Raw genomic sequence first — 16,801 nt, 5'->3', positions numbered from 1 at the left:
TTCAAGGCAACAAACTCATCTCCAAATTAGGATTTTCCTTGGCCGAAAGGTTCTTTGTTTATAGTCTAGAGGTGGTTGCCAAAATGTTCATCTAGAACATCGATATGTCATCTAAAATGTCCAAAGCTTAAGGAAAACTAACACTTTTTTCGTGCTTGACGAGGTGGCAAGATTCGACATTTAGGTTAAGGAACCAAGAATGCTTACATCACGCACGTGATTAACGCAATACTTCCTAAACTTATGCTCTGATACCAAATTGACACACCCTGACCTGGAATGTCCACTTGGACTCCGAATCGGGATGTGTTGGCCGACACCTGGAGGTTGACAAAGCCATAAAGTGTAGTGATGTGGAAAATGTGAATAAATTTAAACCTAAAAGTGCCTAAATATAAGAGTACGCATGTGAGCGGGATTGAACCCATTTCACACGTGATATCAGAGCATTAGTAAAGTATAGTAAAGTATGATGAGAATTATACCATCGAAAATAATCTCCAATACCAAGATTTGCCAAAAGTCCTCGTCAATATGTACACTCAACTACTAAAACCTGGATGGGTGAAAAACAAGGGTGAGTGAGCCTAAAAATAAAGTTTTATAAAAACCTTTTTTTAAAACATTATAACCTCTCGTCGTAAAACAAGTATATCTTCCAAAATATACATACTACTTATAGTATGACAATGCTTACCATAGCCTACAATATCTCAAGAATACAATACGTCACAAAATTCGTAAATAAATACATGACATCTGTAAGCACATAATCTTGCATAAGCAAACATATCATATTGAGTGCTCATCGACACATGCTGACACACAAGTTCATGCAGAGATATTCTGACATGAACAGGACTGGGTGTACCAATGATATACGTTCCAGTACTACAATCACATAAAGACTGGAGCTATGCGTAGCACATACGAGTCCTAATTGCCTATAGCAATCTAGGACAGGACTAGCACCTGCAATGGATTCAAAGTGAGCATACAGTGCCATGTGCACATACATGTGTAAGATTGGCCCTGGTAAATATAGTCATGCCACAGTTATTCGATAATTCTAGTCCACATAATATCATTCATAGCCGTAAATATAATTACGACATCAATAATAATACGCATAACTGTGCATCCCATGACATAGCATAACTTCATAATTTCTATCCATGTGCTAAGTCTTATAAACGTCACGCTAATCTAGGCGTATTGTAGAAAACTCTTTATGAAATGTATAAATGGAAACTAACAATTATATATATGCTATATAAAAGTAAAGACCCACTCACAGTTACTTGTGAAGTCACATCTGTTCGAGCTAGGAAGTCAGAGTCTCTGATAGTAATTGCACCTAAGCATAATATTGGAACCCATTAGTAAAACTCAACTTAAATGATCAAATTTAAGAAAACGAAGCATGGATTTGGAATCAGGATGTTAAAATACGCTAAAGAGGGTCCTCGGCAAATTTTACAAAAAGTCAACTAAAAAGTCAATGGTCAACCGAGACGTCGGGATTGTCACTATGTTAAAACTTCAAATGGATGTAAAAAAAAACAGACTCAGAATGTCGAAATTAGCCTAGGAGGGTTTCCGAGAAAATTTCGAAAAAAGTCAACGTGAATATTCCCAGAATATTCTGAGCCCAATTTGAAACCAGGCTGGGCTGGAACATCGACCCAAGGGTTTAGGCCGATTGGGCTAAAGATTTGGCCAAGATTTTGGACTAGGTTTGGGCCTAAAGAACCTTTTTTCTTTTACTTTTCTTTTTTCTTCCTTCTCCGACCGGTTGCTGCTGCAACCGCCGAATAAATCCCTGCTACAACCACCCAAATTCTTCACCAAACCTAGTTTTCCAATATATCAAATCGAAGCTCGAAGAACAAGGAACCAAAATGTACCTTTGGTTTCCTCAGCCGTCCCTAAATTGTTCTACACCAAAACTTTGGCATTTCTCTCAAATAAGTCAAGAATCGCAAACAAATCAGTTATCTAAGATGATTGACCTTAATTTTTGGGTTTACCTTAGTCAGAAACGTAAATTTCCTAGCTGAAATCTTCTCGGATTCGAATAGAGGTTGGCATCCTTGCTGTGAGCAGGGAGAGTCCATGCGAGAGAAACTAACGAGAGGGGGAGAGAGAGAGAGAAAGAAAGAAAGAAAGAAAGAAATAAAGAAAGAAAGAGAGTTCAAGTGTTGGTTTGGTGGATCTCGCCAAATATGACAAGGTGGTGCGGTGATGCTTGTCGTTCTAGTGAAAGTGGTACGGTGTGGGTGGCTTTCTGCACTTGTAGAAAGAGAGAGGTGAGAAGGAGCTGAGAGAAAGGGAGACGGGTGAGGGAAAATCGAGAGAGTATAGGAGAAAAGATGGCACAGGGATAGTAGGGATAGGAGACCCACGTGGGTGGGTTCCACCATGCAGAAAATCTACACAGAAAAATTAATAAAATAACGAAGGGTGTTTATCTATAATAATGAATTTACCAAAATGCCCTTAAACTTCGTAAGTCCATAAAATCTTCGTCGTAACTCCAAATTCAATTCCTCTTGCACCCACGCATTCGTAGTGCCGAGCACTACAAGGACACACTAAAAGAATGTTTCATATGTCTCACAACACGCTGGCAACAAAAGTCAACATCGTCGCTTATAAAGGTATTTTCGTCAATTCACTCTTTTAAAATTAATAAAATCGTAAAATTAGAGACGGGTTGTCACATCTCAGAGTAACAAAAGGCTGTGTAGTACACTATCTTAAAGGGGATTTAAACATCAGGGCTTTCAATGATGTTGACTGGCAAGTGATCCCAATGATAGAAGATCTACTACTGCAATGTTTTTGTTTCTGGGTTCCAATCTTATTTCTTGGTCCTCTAAGAAACTATAAACTGTTTCCAGATCCTCTGTTGAAGTAGAGTATAGAGCTTTGTCTACCATTGATGCTGAACTTAATTGGATTAAACATCTGCTCACTTTTTTGTAGGTTCCATTTTTTGTGCCTCCAAGTTTGTTATGTGATAATCTCTTAGCTACAGCACTTACTTGTAATCCAGGTATACATAAAGATTATAAAAAAAAAACATATTGAGATTGATGTTCATTTTGTGAGGGGAATAGTGGCTAAAAGATTACTGCAAGTTTAGTTTGTTTCCTCAATGAATAGTTTGCTAATATCCTGACAAAATGACTCTCTGCTCCATTGTTTCAGACACATTGCTCCAATATTATGATTCAATTCTCTACTACCTAGTTTGAAGGGGAATATTAAGAGTATAGGTTCAATGGTTGTGCTATTGACAAGTGTCAATTAATTAGATGGGCAGTTATAAGCTGTTGTAAGCCATCATAGTTAGGTTTTGCACTAATATTGTAAAGTGTACAATTCATTCTTTCTTAATGACACTACAGTTTCAATTCTTCTTTTCTAAGAAAACTCTCGATTTCTCTTCTATGCAATCAGCTTCTCTCTCTCTGATAATCTTGCTCTCTAGGGTTCATCTAATCTTCGTTGACAGTTTCTTGTCTTAAAAAATGAAAAGGAAAATGTAATATTTTGAATATTTTGAATATTTTAGGGTTATGCTTTAATACCATGAATTGGTTTGGCATAAGAATTTTATTTCACTAAAAACTGTATCTAGGCATACATAAAAAATTGTTATGAATCCATTCTTTTTTTTTTTTTTTTTTTTTGTTCATACAAATATTTTGAAAACATACAAACTCCCAATAAAATGATATTGTTTTAAACTTATACAGGGTTTCATATTGCCATTGAAATCAATAGTATCCTAAGTTAAGGATAAGGAGTAAGTTATGTATAAAAAAAATAAAAATGATTGCAATAGTAGCTAAGCAAGGTATTTTAGTGATTGATGAGCGAATAATTCATTATCCTCGTACAAGATGAAATTAAACACTCTATAATCTCCCGGATTAATTGGGCAACCCCACCAACAATAGGTGAACTTGATTGATCTATAGTGTATGCATGTTTGAATGTTGTGATATTAGCTGGTGAATTGAAAGAGATCATTGTCATAAAATGACAACAATTTGATGGATGTTCCACGGCAGGGGTTTGGTAGGGTAACAAAATTGAGAATTGAGAAAAGGGCAGTTCCTACTTTAATAATTAATTTCTAGAGGACCCTTAATCTTCATAGTTGTTGAACCAATCTTTCGATGTACCACTGCCACTATTTTTGCCCTATCAGTCCGTCCGAGGGGTCAAAATTTTTTAAAGATTCAAGTACATTCATGCATTCTGATTGCTGAACAGGTGACATATTGTTGTTATCCTATATTACTATGTTCTTAATGCATCCACCAACCAACAATGTTACAAAACAAGAACATCCCACTACCCAATAGCAATATTCTTTTGTCTTGTTTTCTATTTGGCTAAATGGGCATGGATTTGTATGTTATTAGACTATTAAGTATTTGTCATTTTTCAATGAAATCACACATTTACATTGGATTGTTTTGTCTTACACACTCATGTTCAATTATGACTTATTTGGAAGAGCTTTTAAAATTATTGAAAGCGCTTTTGGTGAAAGTATTTTTAGGTTCCCAAATCACCTGAAATGCTCCATGCAAGAAGCACCACTTATGTGCATCTTCCAGAAAGTACTTAAAGTGCTTTTCCAAGATTCACCTACATTTGTAATAAGGATTAGTTCAAAAAGCATTTTAATCAAAATGCTTTCAGCCATTTGAAAAATACTTTCAAACGAGCCCTATTTTGTTTTTCATTGATTTATTTAATCTTATGGCCAAAAACAAAAAAGGGTATGTCAAAATAGAAAAATGGTGTAATTATCATAGATGAACGGTTTGAATCTTTGATATTATATTCAAAGTTTTACGATTAGTCAAAATATTACTTGATGTTTATAAAGTTTCTATAAACTATATGACATCGACTCATATTTCAGTTAAGCATAAATATCAAAACGTGATATCAAAGATCTGAAACGTTCATCTTCTTACATCCGCCAGATGATCATGTTTTCAAAAAAGAAAATTTAAAAAAATGAAATTCATTAAGAAGAATAAAACGTAAATGACAATCGACGGTTATAAATTTAAGGTTTATGAATTATAGTGTTGGATTTCGAAGCTAACCCCTTCACGAAAGTTGTAAAGTTTGTCACTATGAGTGATTCTATATTTTTTTTTACATTTTTTACACTTCTACAATAATTATTATTAATTTTATTAATTTTATTAATTTTGCCCTCAAATAAAAAACATTATTCATGAAGGTTTGGAGGATTTTAAAATTTTAAACGATAATGTAAGTGTAACCATTATCTACTCGTGGAGGAATAATGATAAATCACGAGTATTTATATATTCTTTCACATTTTTCATACTTGTATGTATGTCTTCTTAGTTCTTGCCTATACAAATACTATATTAGTTTATTTTAATTTTGGACAATATGTTAAGTAAAATTTATCCTAGTAATGATAATAGGAAACTCTCATAATAAAAATAAATAATGACTAAAACTTTTTTTTAAAACTTATATAGAATATAATACAAAACTACATATTTAATATAAAATATATTGTAGATATTAATATAGCTATTATATTTTATAATAAATCTTTTAGTAATTAAACTTTAAAATTATCAAAATAATTTTTTTCTTAACGGGTCGAAACGGGTTACCCACGTGTTACCCACGTGTATACCTGTTAAGAACCCGTTATTAACGGGTTCTTAACCGGTCACCCGATAATGACCCGATAAGTTATCATGTTTACCCGAAACCCGTTATTTTTGTGTCGTTTTTGTGTCGTGTCATGTCACCGTATCGTGTCAAAAACTGCCGGGTCTAATTGGTGTACCTGCTTAAATACACCATCTGCAAAATGAGTGTTAGGCCTGCAAGTCAAGCAATTAGGCATAAATTGAAAATAAATCTTTGTATCTCCTCGTATGCTTAGTAGTATTCCACATTGTACATATTAGAAATATCGTGCAAACACATCAGATAAATCAAAATGACTTCAGATGATTATGAACCCCTCAAGATACTAAATCAAAGAGTAATTCTGATACCCACCACATTTTCACATATATCGTAAACTTGCAAGGAGTGTGATATCCACACCCCATTTTACTTCTCACACCTTAATTTTTTGCCGTTGGATTGGATGAATTGAGAAAGATTAATGGACAGAAATTATCAAACGGTGTGTGAGAAGTAAAATGAAGTGTGTAGATAGCACACCCCTTCATGCAAATGGCTCTCCTACCCCCACACAATTCGAGAAGTGTTCTCAAATTCACTTGACAAAACTCATTAGTGACAAGATATCAAACAGATGCTTCCAACTCAACAATAATTAGTATTATCATGCACATTAAAATCAACGAGTTCAAATTAGCCATAAGCACGTTTGGGTCGTAATCCTGTTGACTCGTACACACGGTTGACAAACACTTCGAAACTAACAGCTTTAACAAATTTACATAATCATGTGACCTATTAACCATAAAACACGAGAGTACATCTAAACTAAAGGTGAAATGACAGGTTTAACCCGTTTATATGATAATCTGCTAAACGTGTTAATGGTGCCACTGTCGAGAAACATATTTAATAATCAAGTGTGTCATGTTTGAGTTGACCCTAATCTGTCCGTGTCGAAATCATGTCAACGCGAATTGACCCGTGTCCAGAGACACCCCAAACTCTTGGGATAATTGTATTCTCTTCATAGTCCAAGCATGTTCAAAGTTAGGTTGCCCCTTGGATTCAGGTCGTCATTATACAAATAAAATGGAAAAGGACGAGGTTGGTTTCACATTTTCTACTCTTCATCTCTTCAGGCTTGTATTTAACCAGACAACCAGACAACCAGACAAGACCGAGCTGGACCGAGGTCTCCTTTGTCCAGGAGAACCACTCCTCCACGACACATGCATCCCTTTCCCATTTTCAAACAGAACATGCAGGCGTGGAGGAGTGGCGCTTTCCCCAAACAATGATCTGGAGGGAAAACTCAGTTGCAAGCTACCCCCTCATTGAAGCCCAAGCTTATTTGAAAAAATACAGTCGAAATCCAAACAAAATCTCAACCCAAGGCAAGAACAAGAAAAATACCGTTTTCCTTTTTCTTTGGGTTACAACAAACATTACATTTCACTTAAATCTTAGATGGATATAAGTGAATTTAAAGAAGATCAATTGCTACCTGCATACATTTTATTTTGAGGAACGTGGTCGAGTACCATACCATATATGCCACAACTCAAACACCTATTGGGAATCTGCGATGCTCTAAATCAAGGAGTTGTAGAGAGCCTCTTAGTTCGCATTTAATTGATTGATTACCTACGGTTTATTTTCTGTCAACGTGATGTTGAGAAAGGGTATCAAAGGACCATCTAAATTCTAAAACGGTTTCATCTCCAACGTAAAGTAGTAACCACACCTGTTCATTTTCTGACGAAAGAAACCCCCTTCTGAATGCTTGTTGCTAGTTCTCTCTTTGCCTTCTCCAAGCCGGCCCTGTTTTGTATACTCAGAAAAATGTAAAACTTGTTGAAGGGAATAAGGCAAGTCAATTGCAAGGGCTCAAAACAGGTAAAATTACAGACCTCTCATACTCATTCAGGGGACCAAGAGGGTATATTTCCTCAGCTCCAGTACGGCCAAGCCGTACCTTGGATGCAAAGAAGGGAAGTTCAGTAACCTACAGTAGGAATGCATTCCTTGTTAGGTATAAAAGAACAGAGACAAGTTTATGAGATACACTCGGTCCACGCGAAATCAGATAAAATGCTAGCAACATGCCTGAGAAGCCACAAATGCACATTCGACTACGCCAGCATCTCCTCGCAAGCCTCGGAGGCATGCATCTGCAAATTTAACAGCAGCATATGCCTGTATTTTTTTTTCACTTGTAAGATTAACATGGATCCAAACAGCTAGAAACAAGGACTTTGTGAAGAAAATAGTGAACCAAAAATAAACTAAGCCAAAGAAAGAACTGTTAAAATTACTAACCATTGATAATGTTGCAGAACCAGCTCCAGCTTTTGCCTGAAAACAATGTCAAAATTGCCTAGTCAACTAACACTCTTGAGTCTCAAAATAAAATAGCAGCATGAGATTGCAAAAGGTTTTGAAGCAAGGCACGATTTATTAAACTTCCAATCATGTAAAAGAGATACTTAACTCTTCTAAAAGATGAAACTATAGTATTATTGTCATCATGGACTTAACTAAACAATCAAAAGAGCTAAGTAGCTTGTCAAAGGACCATTTGAGTATTGAGCACACTTATTAGTAGCCTAGAGAGAGTAAAGCAGGTTTCTATACGAAGCAAAAGAGAATTCCAAGACTACTTAACCCTTTGCATAAGATCATATTACACACTTCAGGAATCCATGCCTACACACACTGAGGGAATACCCAAAACTCTCAATACCATCTGCATCCATTTACCAGAGCATTATTTGTTCGCGTCCTAAATGGTAATTCGTTGAGGAGCTAGCTCGTGATAGCTAAAATACCTTATCCCACCCTGTTCAATGAATATCACGTTGCATACCCTAATTTGCACCTATTGCTGTACCATAACAGCAAACAAATACAGTCACTCAGTTTCTCAAGATCCTTATGGCTTTTCAGCCTCCACTTCATTCAATTATCCTACCTTTTAAAGCACCTTCTGAGTTACTTTGTCAAAGTATAGAACTTATAATTCTTCCAAACTACCGCCTACCAGGTGTTGGAGCTGTATAACTAATTTCTAACACTTGTTCTTCGAAATTATTCTATAAATCCTATTCATTAAAAAAATAACAAATAAGAGGACAAATCTATGATTATTTCCTTCACTTGAAGTAATGTAGAGTGGTGTCAATGTGATACCAAATAACTAGCAACCAGTCAAGAACCTTAGCATTTTGTTACTCACCTCCACAACCTCAGTCCCACCATTCTGAATGCGATATGTTAGATCATCAACTTCTTTCGCGGTGAAAGAACATGGAGGCTTAACCTGCATAAAGCAGTAGCAAGAATGGATTCAAATAAACTCTATGCCAACCTGTAAACAGACGACAACAACAACAAAGCCTTTTCCCACTAAGTGGGGTCGGCTATATGAATCCTAATCCCTAAACAGACACATAGTTGAAAATCTGAAAATGAGCAGTCCCTACCTGAGACAGAAGAGGCAAAATTGTAACCCCTGCATGACCCCCAACAACGGGAACACCGACATCCCTAGGATCAAGTCCCAAAACCTCTGCCTGCAATCATATTTCATAATCTGTAACCAAAATGCGCAATTGGGTATCAATAAAAACATGATAATTGAGTTACTAAATGCATACCACAAAAGTATTGGCTCTAACAACATCAAGCATGGTAACTCCCAACAGTTTCTTAGGGTCAAAGGTACCGGCTTTTTTTAAAACTTCAGCAGCAATGGGAACAGTGGAGTTCACAGGGTTGCTAATCACGTTAACAATGGCGTACGGACAGCACCTGGCGATTGCTTCACTGATCGTCTTGACAATTCCGGCATTGATGTTAAACAAATCGTCCCTTGTCATTCCGGGTTTTCGAGGCACGCCGGCCGGGATGATCACCAGTTCCATTCCGGTCAGCGCTTCGTCCAGCTGCTGCTGTCCCAAAAACCCGCGCACCTACAAAACCCAATAACCCAATTTTTTTAAGTTTCGAAATTTGTGAATTGAAATTGATGAATCAAAACAAACATGAAATTTTGAGTTTGGGAGCTTACGACGGCGCCGGTGTCCATGTGGCTGATATCGGAGGTAACGCCGGGGGTGTTGACGACGTCGTATAGGTGGAGAACGGAGACCAAAGGGTTCATCTTCATCAACATGGCGAGAGGCTGGCCTATGCCGCCGGCTGCTCCGAGTATGGCTACTTTGTAACCAGCGGTACCACCTTTGGCGCGGCAATTCAAGCGGTTAACAGTGGCAGCGTTCTCCATCTGGAGATTTGGAGGGTCCAGATGGGCGGAGATTCTAGCAATCCGTTGATTCGCGTTTACTTCTGAGCTAGGATGCCGCTGCATCGTATGATCTTGTGACGGGAAATTGATCTGATCGTCGATAAATAAACGAACAGGCTTGGGAGATGGAGAGGATGAGTGATGACCTGAAAGCTTTGCTGGGAAATTGGGAAGCGTGGAATATGGAAACTGATCTTATCCCAAGTTGAAGTTCCCAAAACCCAATAATATGACCGATCCGAACTCTCTGACTTCTGGCGCTTCACAGCACACCCATCTTCTAATTTTAAACTATATTTTATAAACCACATGATTTAGCAATTGATGATTTTTTTTTTTTTATTACTTTTTTTAAAAACTTGAAGAAGCAATTCACCGATGAGCTGCCAGATCATGTGATTTAAAGTTAAAAAAATAAAGGGTGTCCCTACCATCACCTATACAATGGATAAGGATTGTCTGACTTCCTTCTTTGTTCTCGTATCCTCCTGTTTTGTGTGGTCACGGTTAAATCATGTCAACATTTTATATTGTTTTTTATAAAGATAATAAAACAAAAATGAATAGTAATATAAAATGTTAATATGACTTAACCGTGACCACACAAACAAGAGGGTATGGGAGGGCACGAGAACAAGGAGGGCAGACAATCCTTGTCCATTTTATAGGTGATGGTAGGGACACCCTTTATTTTTTTAACCGGAAATCACATGATTTGGCAGCTGATCGTTGAATTGCTTCTTCAAGTTTTAAAAAAAAAAGTAATAAAAATAAAAAATAAAAAAAATCATCAATTGCCAAATCATGTGGTTTATAAAATATAGTTTAAAATTATGATCTTTCGCATTTTCTATAGTATGTATTTTGAACAATGTATTTGTGCTTGTGATCAAATCGCTTATATTGAACTGTGTTGCTAGAGGTGAATCTTAAAAGAGTGTATTTATACTAGTCTACATAGAGTTTTTTTAGGATATAAAATCCGTATTAAACAAGGAGAATCCAAGAGGAATACTAGTCTACATCGTTAATTGGATCAGGCTTCTGTATCTTGTTGAACAAGAATTGTCGATCTTAGCAAAGTCAGCGAACTTCACCTACCTTTTCGGAACACAAGATGATAGTTGCATCGCCGGTTTATTTGTGCAACTAAGTTTGATCAGAGCTGTTGAGTCTATTGACCAAACTTCTGAGATATTGTATTTTGATCCGTCTTTTGCGGCCCTACAAAATCATGGTCTCACAATTACTCCTAACTATATATCTAAATGGGTTCTTGAGGATGCATAGTTATCCAAAAACCATACCTGTCGGAGTAAATCAGAATACATACTGTTTTATTTCTTCTGACACGTGGCATTCTAACCTCGTTACTATTGCATGGTAATTGAGGTGTTCCGGATTTAGATGTGGGGCCTCTAAAGCTGTGACTTTAAGACGACAATGATGAAAAAACTTCACTTCTCACACACATGAGGAGCAAAGGGTTGCTTTTCGCCATCTCCAAGTAATTCTAGCTATTAGACAATAGATGTCAACGTAAAAAACTCTTTGGATTCAATGCTGAGATTACTCATAAAATCTTCTATAAGTAGCACATGTTCACTTTTCTTTTCCATATTTTTTATGAAAGAATGATTTTTCTCAATATTTTTCATGCTTCACCGATTGAACCCATCCCTCACTTTGAGTCTTCAATGATTAGGATACGTAGCCAAGAAATTAGCTATACTCTTATTCGTTGCTATGAGGAATTATTGAATGGAATATGGATGATCAACAACCCTTTAAGGATGAATTTATTTCCCTTATCAAGTTTCCCTTTCTTTGCTTCATACTATGCTCCTTAGCCAAAACCATCATCCTCCTCGCAATCTTTGCATGCGAATTTAACTTGAGCAGAGTGTCGAGATTCTTGAGCAGGTTCTTCTTTATTGAAGCCATCTCGGCATCCTTTTAAAGTGAGCTAGGCAAGCTACAACAACAAGGATCTCGATTGGAAAATAATGGATTAGAGAAATTTTGCGTCAGGGGTGAGGGCTTATCTCCCCTGAAATTGTCCTCGTTTTTCCCTGTTTATGGGACTTTGATTATTCTATCTAATAAAAGCTTGGGTAAATTACATAATACCCCATCAGGTTTGAGGTCTATTACAACCTCATACAACATCTTTAAAATATTTCACTTTCGTACCTCACGTACTATTTTATTTCAAAATAATACATTCATTACATTTTACATCCATTGGTCTGTTAAATGTTGACGTGGCATTAGTAGACCCTATTACACATCAGCGCACTTCTTCCAAAACTTGCACATGTGGATATTCATCTGCCACGTCATGCCAACTCAACAAAAAGGGTCACGTGGCCAAAATTTCAAAAAAAAAAACTTATTCATTTAATTAAAAAAAAAACAACCAAGGGTGGGTTTCGCCTGAATTTGGATGAATGCTTTCTTTCCTCTGCAAAAAGCTTTGTCACTCAAGCAACAGCAAGCAACGATGGCAACGCTCTCGCATTCCATCGCGAAGCTGTCGTTACCTCCCAATTTCTTTTCTTTTCCTTTTCTTCCTCTTATTTTCCTTTTCCTTTTCCCTGTGCATATGAGTGGTGCAGGCACAACAACAAGCTTCTTGGTTTGGTGCGGCGATGGGGTTTTCAACAGTAGCGGCAGCGACTCGAATTGGTGGGGAGGAACAAGAAAGCCTCACCACCCCGTTCTTCCTTGCCCGGAACAACTTTGCCTCCTTCCTTCACTCTCGACTTTGAGAACCATGGCGGCTTTGACGGCCTCCACGCCTTCATTGCCGATGTTGGCTTCGTGGTCAATGATTGCCTCTCGTTCTTCAAACAAAAAACAGATACTCAATTTCAAGGATCCCCACCATGGCTTCCAATTCCACTAGACGTTCTGAACTTCTAAGATTTCAATTGCCATCGTCTGGGTCGCGGAGCTTCAATTCCACTACAGCAAAGATTTAATCTTTTCCCAATTTTGAAAACGGAAGAGAGAAATCATTTTTCCCACATTTTCTGCAATTTCTAGGGTTTACCTTCGTTTGGCTTCCATGGCCGCATCTCCTACTGTTGCTACACTTGTCGTTGCATAGTCAAAACCTCTTCTCCTCCCACTTCTTCACCGCCTTTTCACCTCCGGTGACGATGGTGGCTATGTGATAGGCGATGATGGCGATGGATGACACATGTGCCATGATCTCTCTCGTGTGAAGTTGAAAAAAGAGATGCAGATGAACACTTGAAGGGTGGGGCCGGCAAAACCCATAAAGATATAAGAATTAAAAAAAAATTGGGTTGGAATTTTAAATTCAAAATTTGTGAAATTTGAAATTTTGGCCATGTGGCACTTTTTGCTGAGTTGGCATTATGTGACAGATGGATATCTAAGTGTCCAAGTTTTGGAAGGAGTGGGCTGATGTGTAACAGGGTCCACTAATGTCACGTCAGCATTTAACACACCAATGGATGAAAAATGTAACGAATGTATTATTTTGAAATAAAATAGTACGTGAGGTATGAAAGTGAAATGTTTTAAAGATGTTGTATGGAGTTGTAATAGACCTCAAACCTGATAGGGTATTATGTAATTTACCCTAAAAGCTTGCTCACACATTTTTGTTGAGTGTTATTTACTCAAGTCATTGATCTTGTTAGGGTAAAATACTTAGGACATTTCATCCTCTACTTTCTTATCACGGAATAAAGTTTAATCGAACAATTTTTCAAAGTAAACCAACTTCGGAGTTTGAGTCGTGGAGTTAAACACGATTAAGCTTATATGCCTATGATAGAACTCTAAGCCCACCTTGATAACATTGCAACGAAAAATGCTATCTCCTAAGTTTAGTGTTTACAAAAATTTTGACTACCATAATCGGATTACCACCCTATTTGGACTTCAAGTCTAAGACCCATGAAAAATCTTTTACTCTAGGACTTGCTTTTGACACATTGATCAGATTAAGGATGAGAAAGTGCAATTCGTGTTCGAATGGTCTCCAGATCTTAATGTCAATCCTACATGTTCAGATTGCCTTGCTGGCTAAGTAAGAATAATTGTTAAAATTTGCAGAAGATTAATAAGTATTTGTGAGAGGTTATTGTTCAATTTCCAGGCATATTATTGGAAACAGTTTAATTCAACTAATCAAATATGCAACAAAAAGTAATAATAAAAACATACAATATGTTATGCCGATTATATATTTGGTTCATTGTAATTGATCAAGCAACACACAAAGAAGCAGAAAAGATTAACCAACTTGAATATCTAGCCACATGCATGATGCATGATTGGATCATCCCTATGCTTGCAATCTTCCTCTTCATGATTGATCACGTGAAACTACCCAAGTGTTGAGTCTCTAAGAGCATCCACACTGATAAATCTAACGATGGATGATAGAGTGATTGATTTAAATCTGAGAACAATATATCTCACTTGGATTAGTATAAAATGGGCGTACTAAGGTGTTTTGGCATAGGGTTTTCTCTCTCTTTTATTTGAGGGAGAAAACTGAACAACTTTTGCATTGCGTGCATTGAGAGAACACAAAGAGTATTTATTGCAGCACCCCCTTAGGGTTTGGCGGTTGGGTTTTATCCCACACTCCAATCCCACTCACTTACCCACTTTGGATTTATGACTTGGACCCCTTTGAATTAAATAAGGCTCAATGCCTATTTAATTTAAACCATGTCCAGTAAACCAAAGTAATTAATCCAATATAATTAACAATTAATTATTTGTAATCATCATCCATACAACGTTCTAAGAACTTATCGTATGTGTGTGACGTCTTAGGTTCTAGCTAACGCTAACAGTGAAATTAATTACACAAATAATGAGTGACATTTAGCAGCATGTCATGGCTACCCAAATTAGTAAAAGAGTACACAATTTAATCATAATACTATTTCAAACTTAATTGTAGTTACACTGCAATTCAGTTCTTTTATCATTCATATCCTGATCAAGATTTATGTGATATGGAATTAAAGTCAAATCATGAACAGTCATCTATGATCGCCATGATGAATCACATGTTAAAGGATTTCTTACCAATATAGCTTGATCAATAGTTACTCTGGCCAGAGATTTCTAAGATGAATCTTCAAGTGGCTTTAAGGCATATCTCATTCTATCGAACAATTATTTGAAGTTGATAGATTCCTTATTACACATTCATGTACCTTCATACATACTCATATGAACCCAAATATCACACTATCGGGCCATGCGATCTCATTAAGGGCTTTAAGGAAAATCAAAGGTCATATCTACAAATATAAGATACCTATGATGTTTTTAAGTCTAAGAATTATTTAGATACTATAACCAGAAGTTTTGTACCATTATATATACGTTTAAGCTTATTGGATGGTCAGTTTTTAGTGACCTTGTCCAATAGACAAGCACATGCATATCCATCACATGTCCAACATGCATAGCATGAGACCATTCTAACATTAATGCGATATACACCAGCCTTTTTTTCCAGATAGTCAACGTCTAGTTCACTTTCTAAACAACTAAGAAATGTATCTAAGGACTAAGTGACTATGTAATACAAGTCTCCCTACCCTAACCTCATTTAGGACATTGTTTTCATACCTTAAATGCTATGGACTCATCTATAGTATATTATCATTATAATATCAAGCCAAACTCATGAATGAATAAAACATATACTTTTATTAATTAATTAATGTGGAGTTATTACATAATATCCAATATTACATAAACTGACTTTTAAGGCCTAACTCCAACAATCTCCCACTTGCACTAAAGCCAATGACGTCAATTACGCCAATGAGGCACATCCATACTATCTAAATGTCGATCAAGCTGCTTTTATGTCATCGCCTTAGTGAACGGGTCCACTACATTTTCTGCAGTGTCAACTATTTGTACTTGAACCTTCTTGTTTTTCACAAATTCTCTAATCTTGTGAAAATGCTTTTAGATATGCTTGGATGATGGTGGCATCATTGGTTCATTTGTGCAGCACAGTCTAATCGGAGTTCATAAGTTAATTAAATGTACTTCTAAGGTATTCATATTCCAATCCGTCTTACTCTAGCGCTGGTTTATCATGGCCCCACAATGATAACATGTGGTGTCATCATTTAAGTGGATAAACATTGGAAAATATACCATAAAGTATGACATATTAGTTTCGTTAACCACTTATATTATAACATGTGGTGTACCACCTTATGTTTAGAGACATAAAAAAATGGGAAATTAGCTATAATAGAAAGAATTCAAAGTTTGGTTGCTGAAATAGAAAGAAAGTATACGGACCTATTTCGAAATTTTCGTTTTAATTAGTTAAAATTACGAAAATACCCCTAGAAAGGTTGACTTTTGTTGATTTTCGTCCGTCGACATGTCAAAATTTTTTGTCTATTTTATTTCCGTAGCTCTCGTCAATACGAACACGTAGGCACAATCAAAATCTAATTTGGAGCTAAACCAAAACTTCTACGATTTTTGAACGACAAGGGCATTTTGGTAATTTCACAAGTGGAGATATTTCTCCACTTTGGACTCTACATGGCCGACACGTGGCATTCATTTCACCCCATTTCTGGTGCGCTTTTCTCCCCACTCCCGTTACATCTCTCTCTTTAGAATTTTCCTTTCTCTTTCTCGTCTATACTCTCTTTTCTCATTTCCGACGAGCACACATGCCCATATACATACAGACAACAACCACACCATCATCACTATCACATGGACTTGCTATTCTCT

At 36.6% G+C, this 16,801-nt stretch overlaps 1 protein-coding gene across 4 annotated transcripts; it reads right to left on the bottom strand.

Annotated features, from left to right (window-relative positions):
• Positions 1-3,850: 3,850 nt before the first annotated feature.
• On the bottom strand, positions 3,851-10,335 carry LOC103455965 (malate dehydrogenase, glyoxysomal-like). 4 transcript variants are annotated; one of them, XM_070813291.1, is made up of 10 exons: positions 9,788-10,326; positions 9,375-9,689; positions 9,201-9,290; positions 8,954-9,037; positions 8,038-8,073; positions 7,825-7,914; positions 7,629-7,723; positions 7,463-7,539; positions 5,870-5,906; positions 3,851-4,668 (listed from the first exon to the last, which is right to left on the bottom strand). In XM_070813291.1, the coding sequence occupies exons 1-8, from the start codon at positions 10,085-10,087 to the stop codon at positions 7,467-7,469; spliced, it is 1,083 nt and encodes a 360-aa protein (XP_070669392.1). In that variant the 5' UTR covers positions 10,088-10,326; the 3' UTR covers positions 3,851-4,668; positions 5,870-5,906; positions 7,463-7,466. The 4 variants fall into 4 exon arrangements, with proteins under 4 accessions (XP_070669392.1, XP_070669393.1, XP_008393803.3 ...); XM_070813292.1 differs by having other exon boundaries at positions 5,870-5,886; XM_008395581.4 differs by lacking the exons at positions 3,851-4,668; positions 5,870-5,906 and adding an exon at positions 7,118-7,362.
• Between the last annotated feature and the right edge of the window lie 6,466 nt (positions 10,336-16,801).

Source organism: Malus domestica, chromosome 15 (genome assembly GCF_042453785.1).
Source record: "Malus domestica chromosome 15, GDT2T_hap1".
Lineage (NCBI taxonomy): Eukaryota > Viridiplantae > Streptophyta > Magnoliopsida > Rosales > Rosaceae > Malus > Malus domestica.
The sequence above is the reverse complement of the archived record's forward strand: the minus strand, read 5'-3'. Positions and strand labels throughout refer to the sequence as shown.

Excerpts from the sequence above, each read along its gene's own strand:
- LOC103455965 (XM_070813290.1), bottom strand. The coding sequence starts at position 10,087 with ATGCAGCGGCATCCTAGCTCAGAAGTAAACGCGAATCAACGGATTGCT. Across the intron at positions 8,074-8,953 it reads GTGGGACTGAGGTTGTGGAG|GCAAAAGCTGGAGCTGGTTC; the intron begins GTGAGTAACAAA and ends CATTGTTTTCAG. Across the intron at positions 7,540-7,628 it reads CCCCTGAATGAGTATGAGAG|GGCCGGCTTGGAGAAGGCAA; the intron begins GTCTGTAATTTT and ends TATACAAAACAG.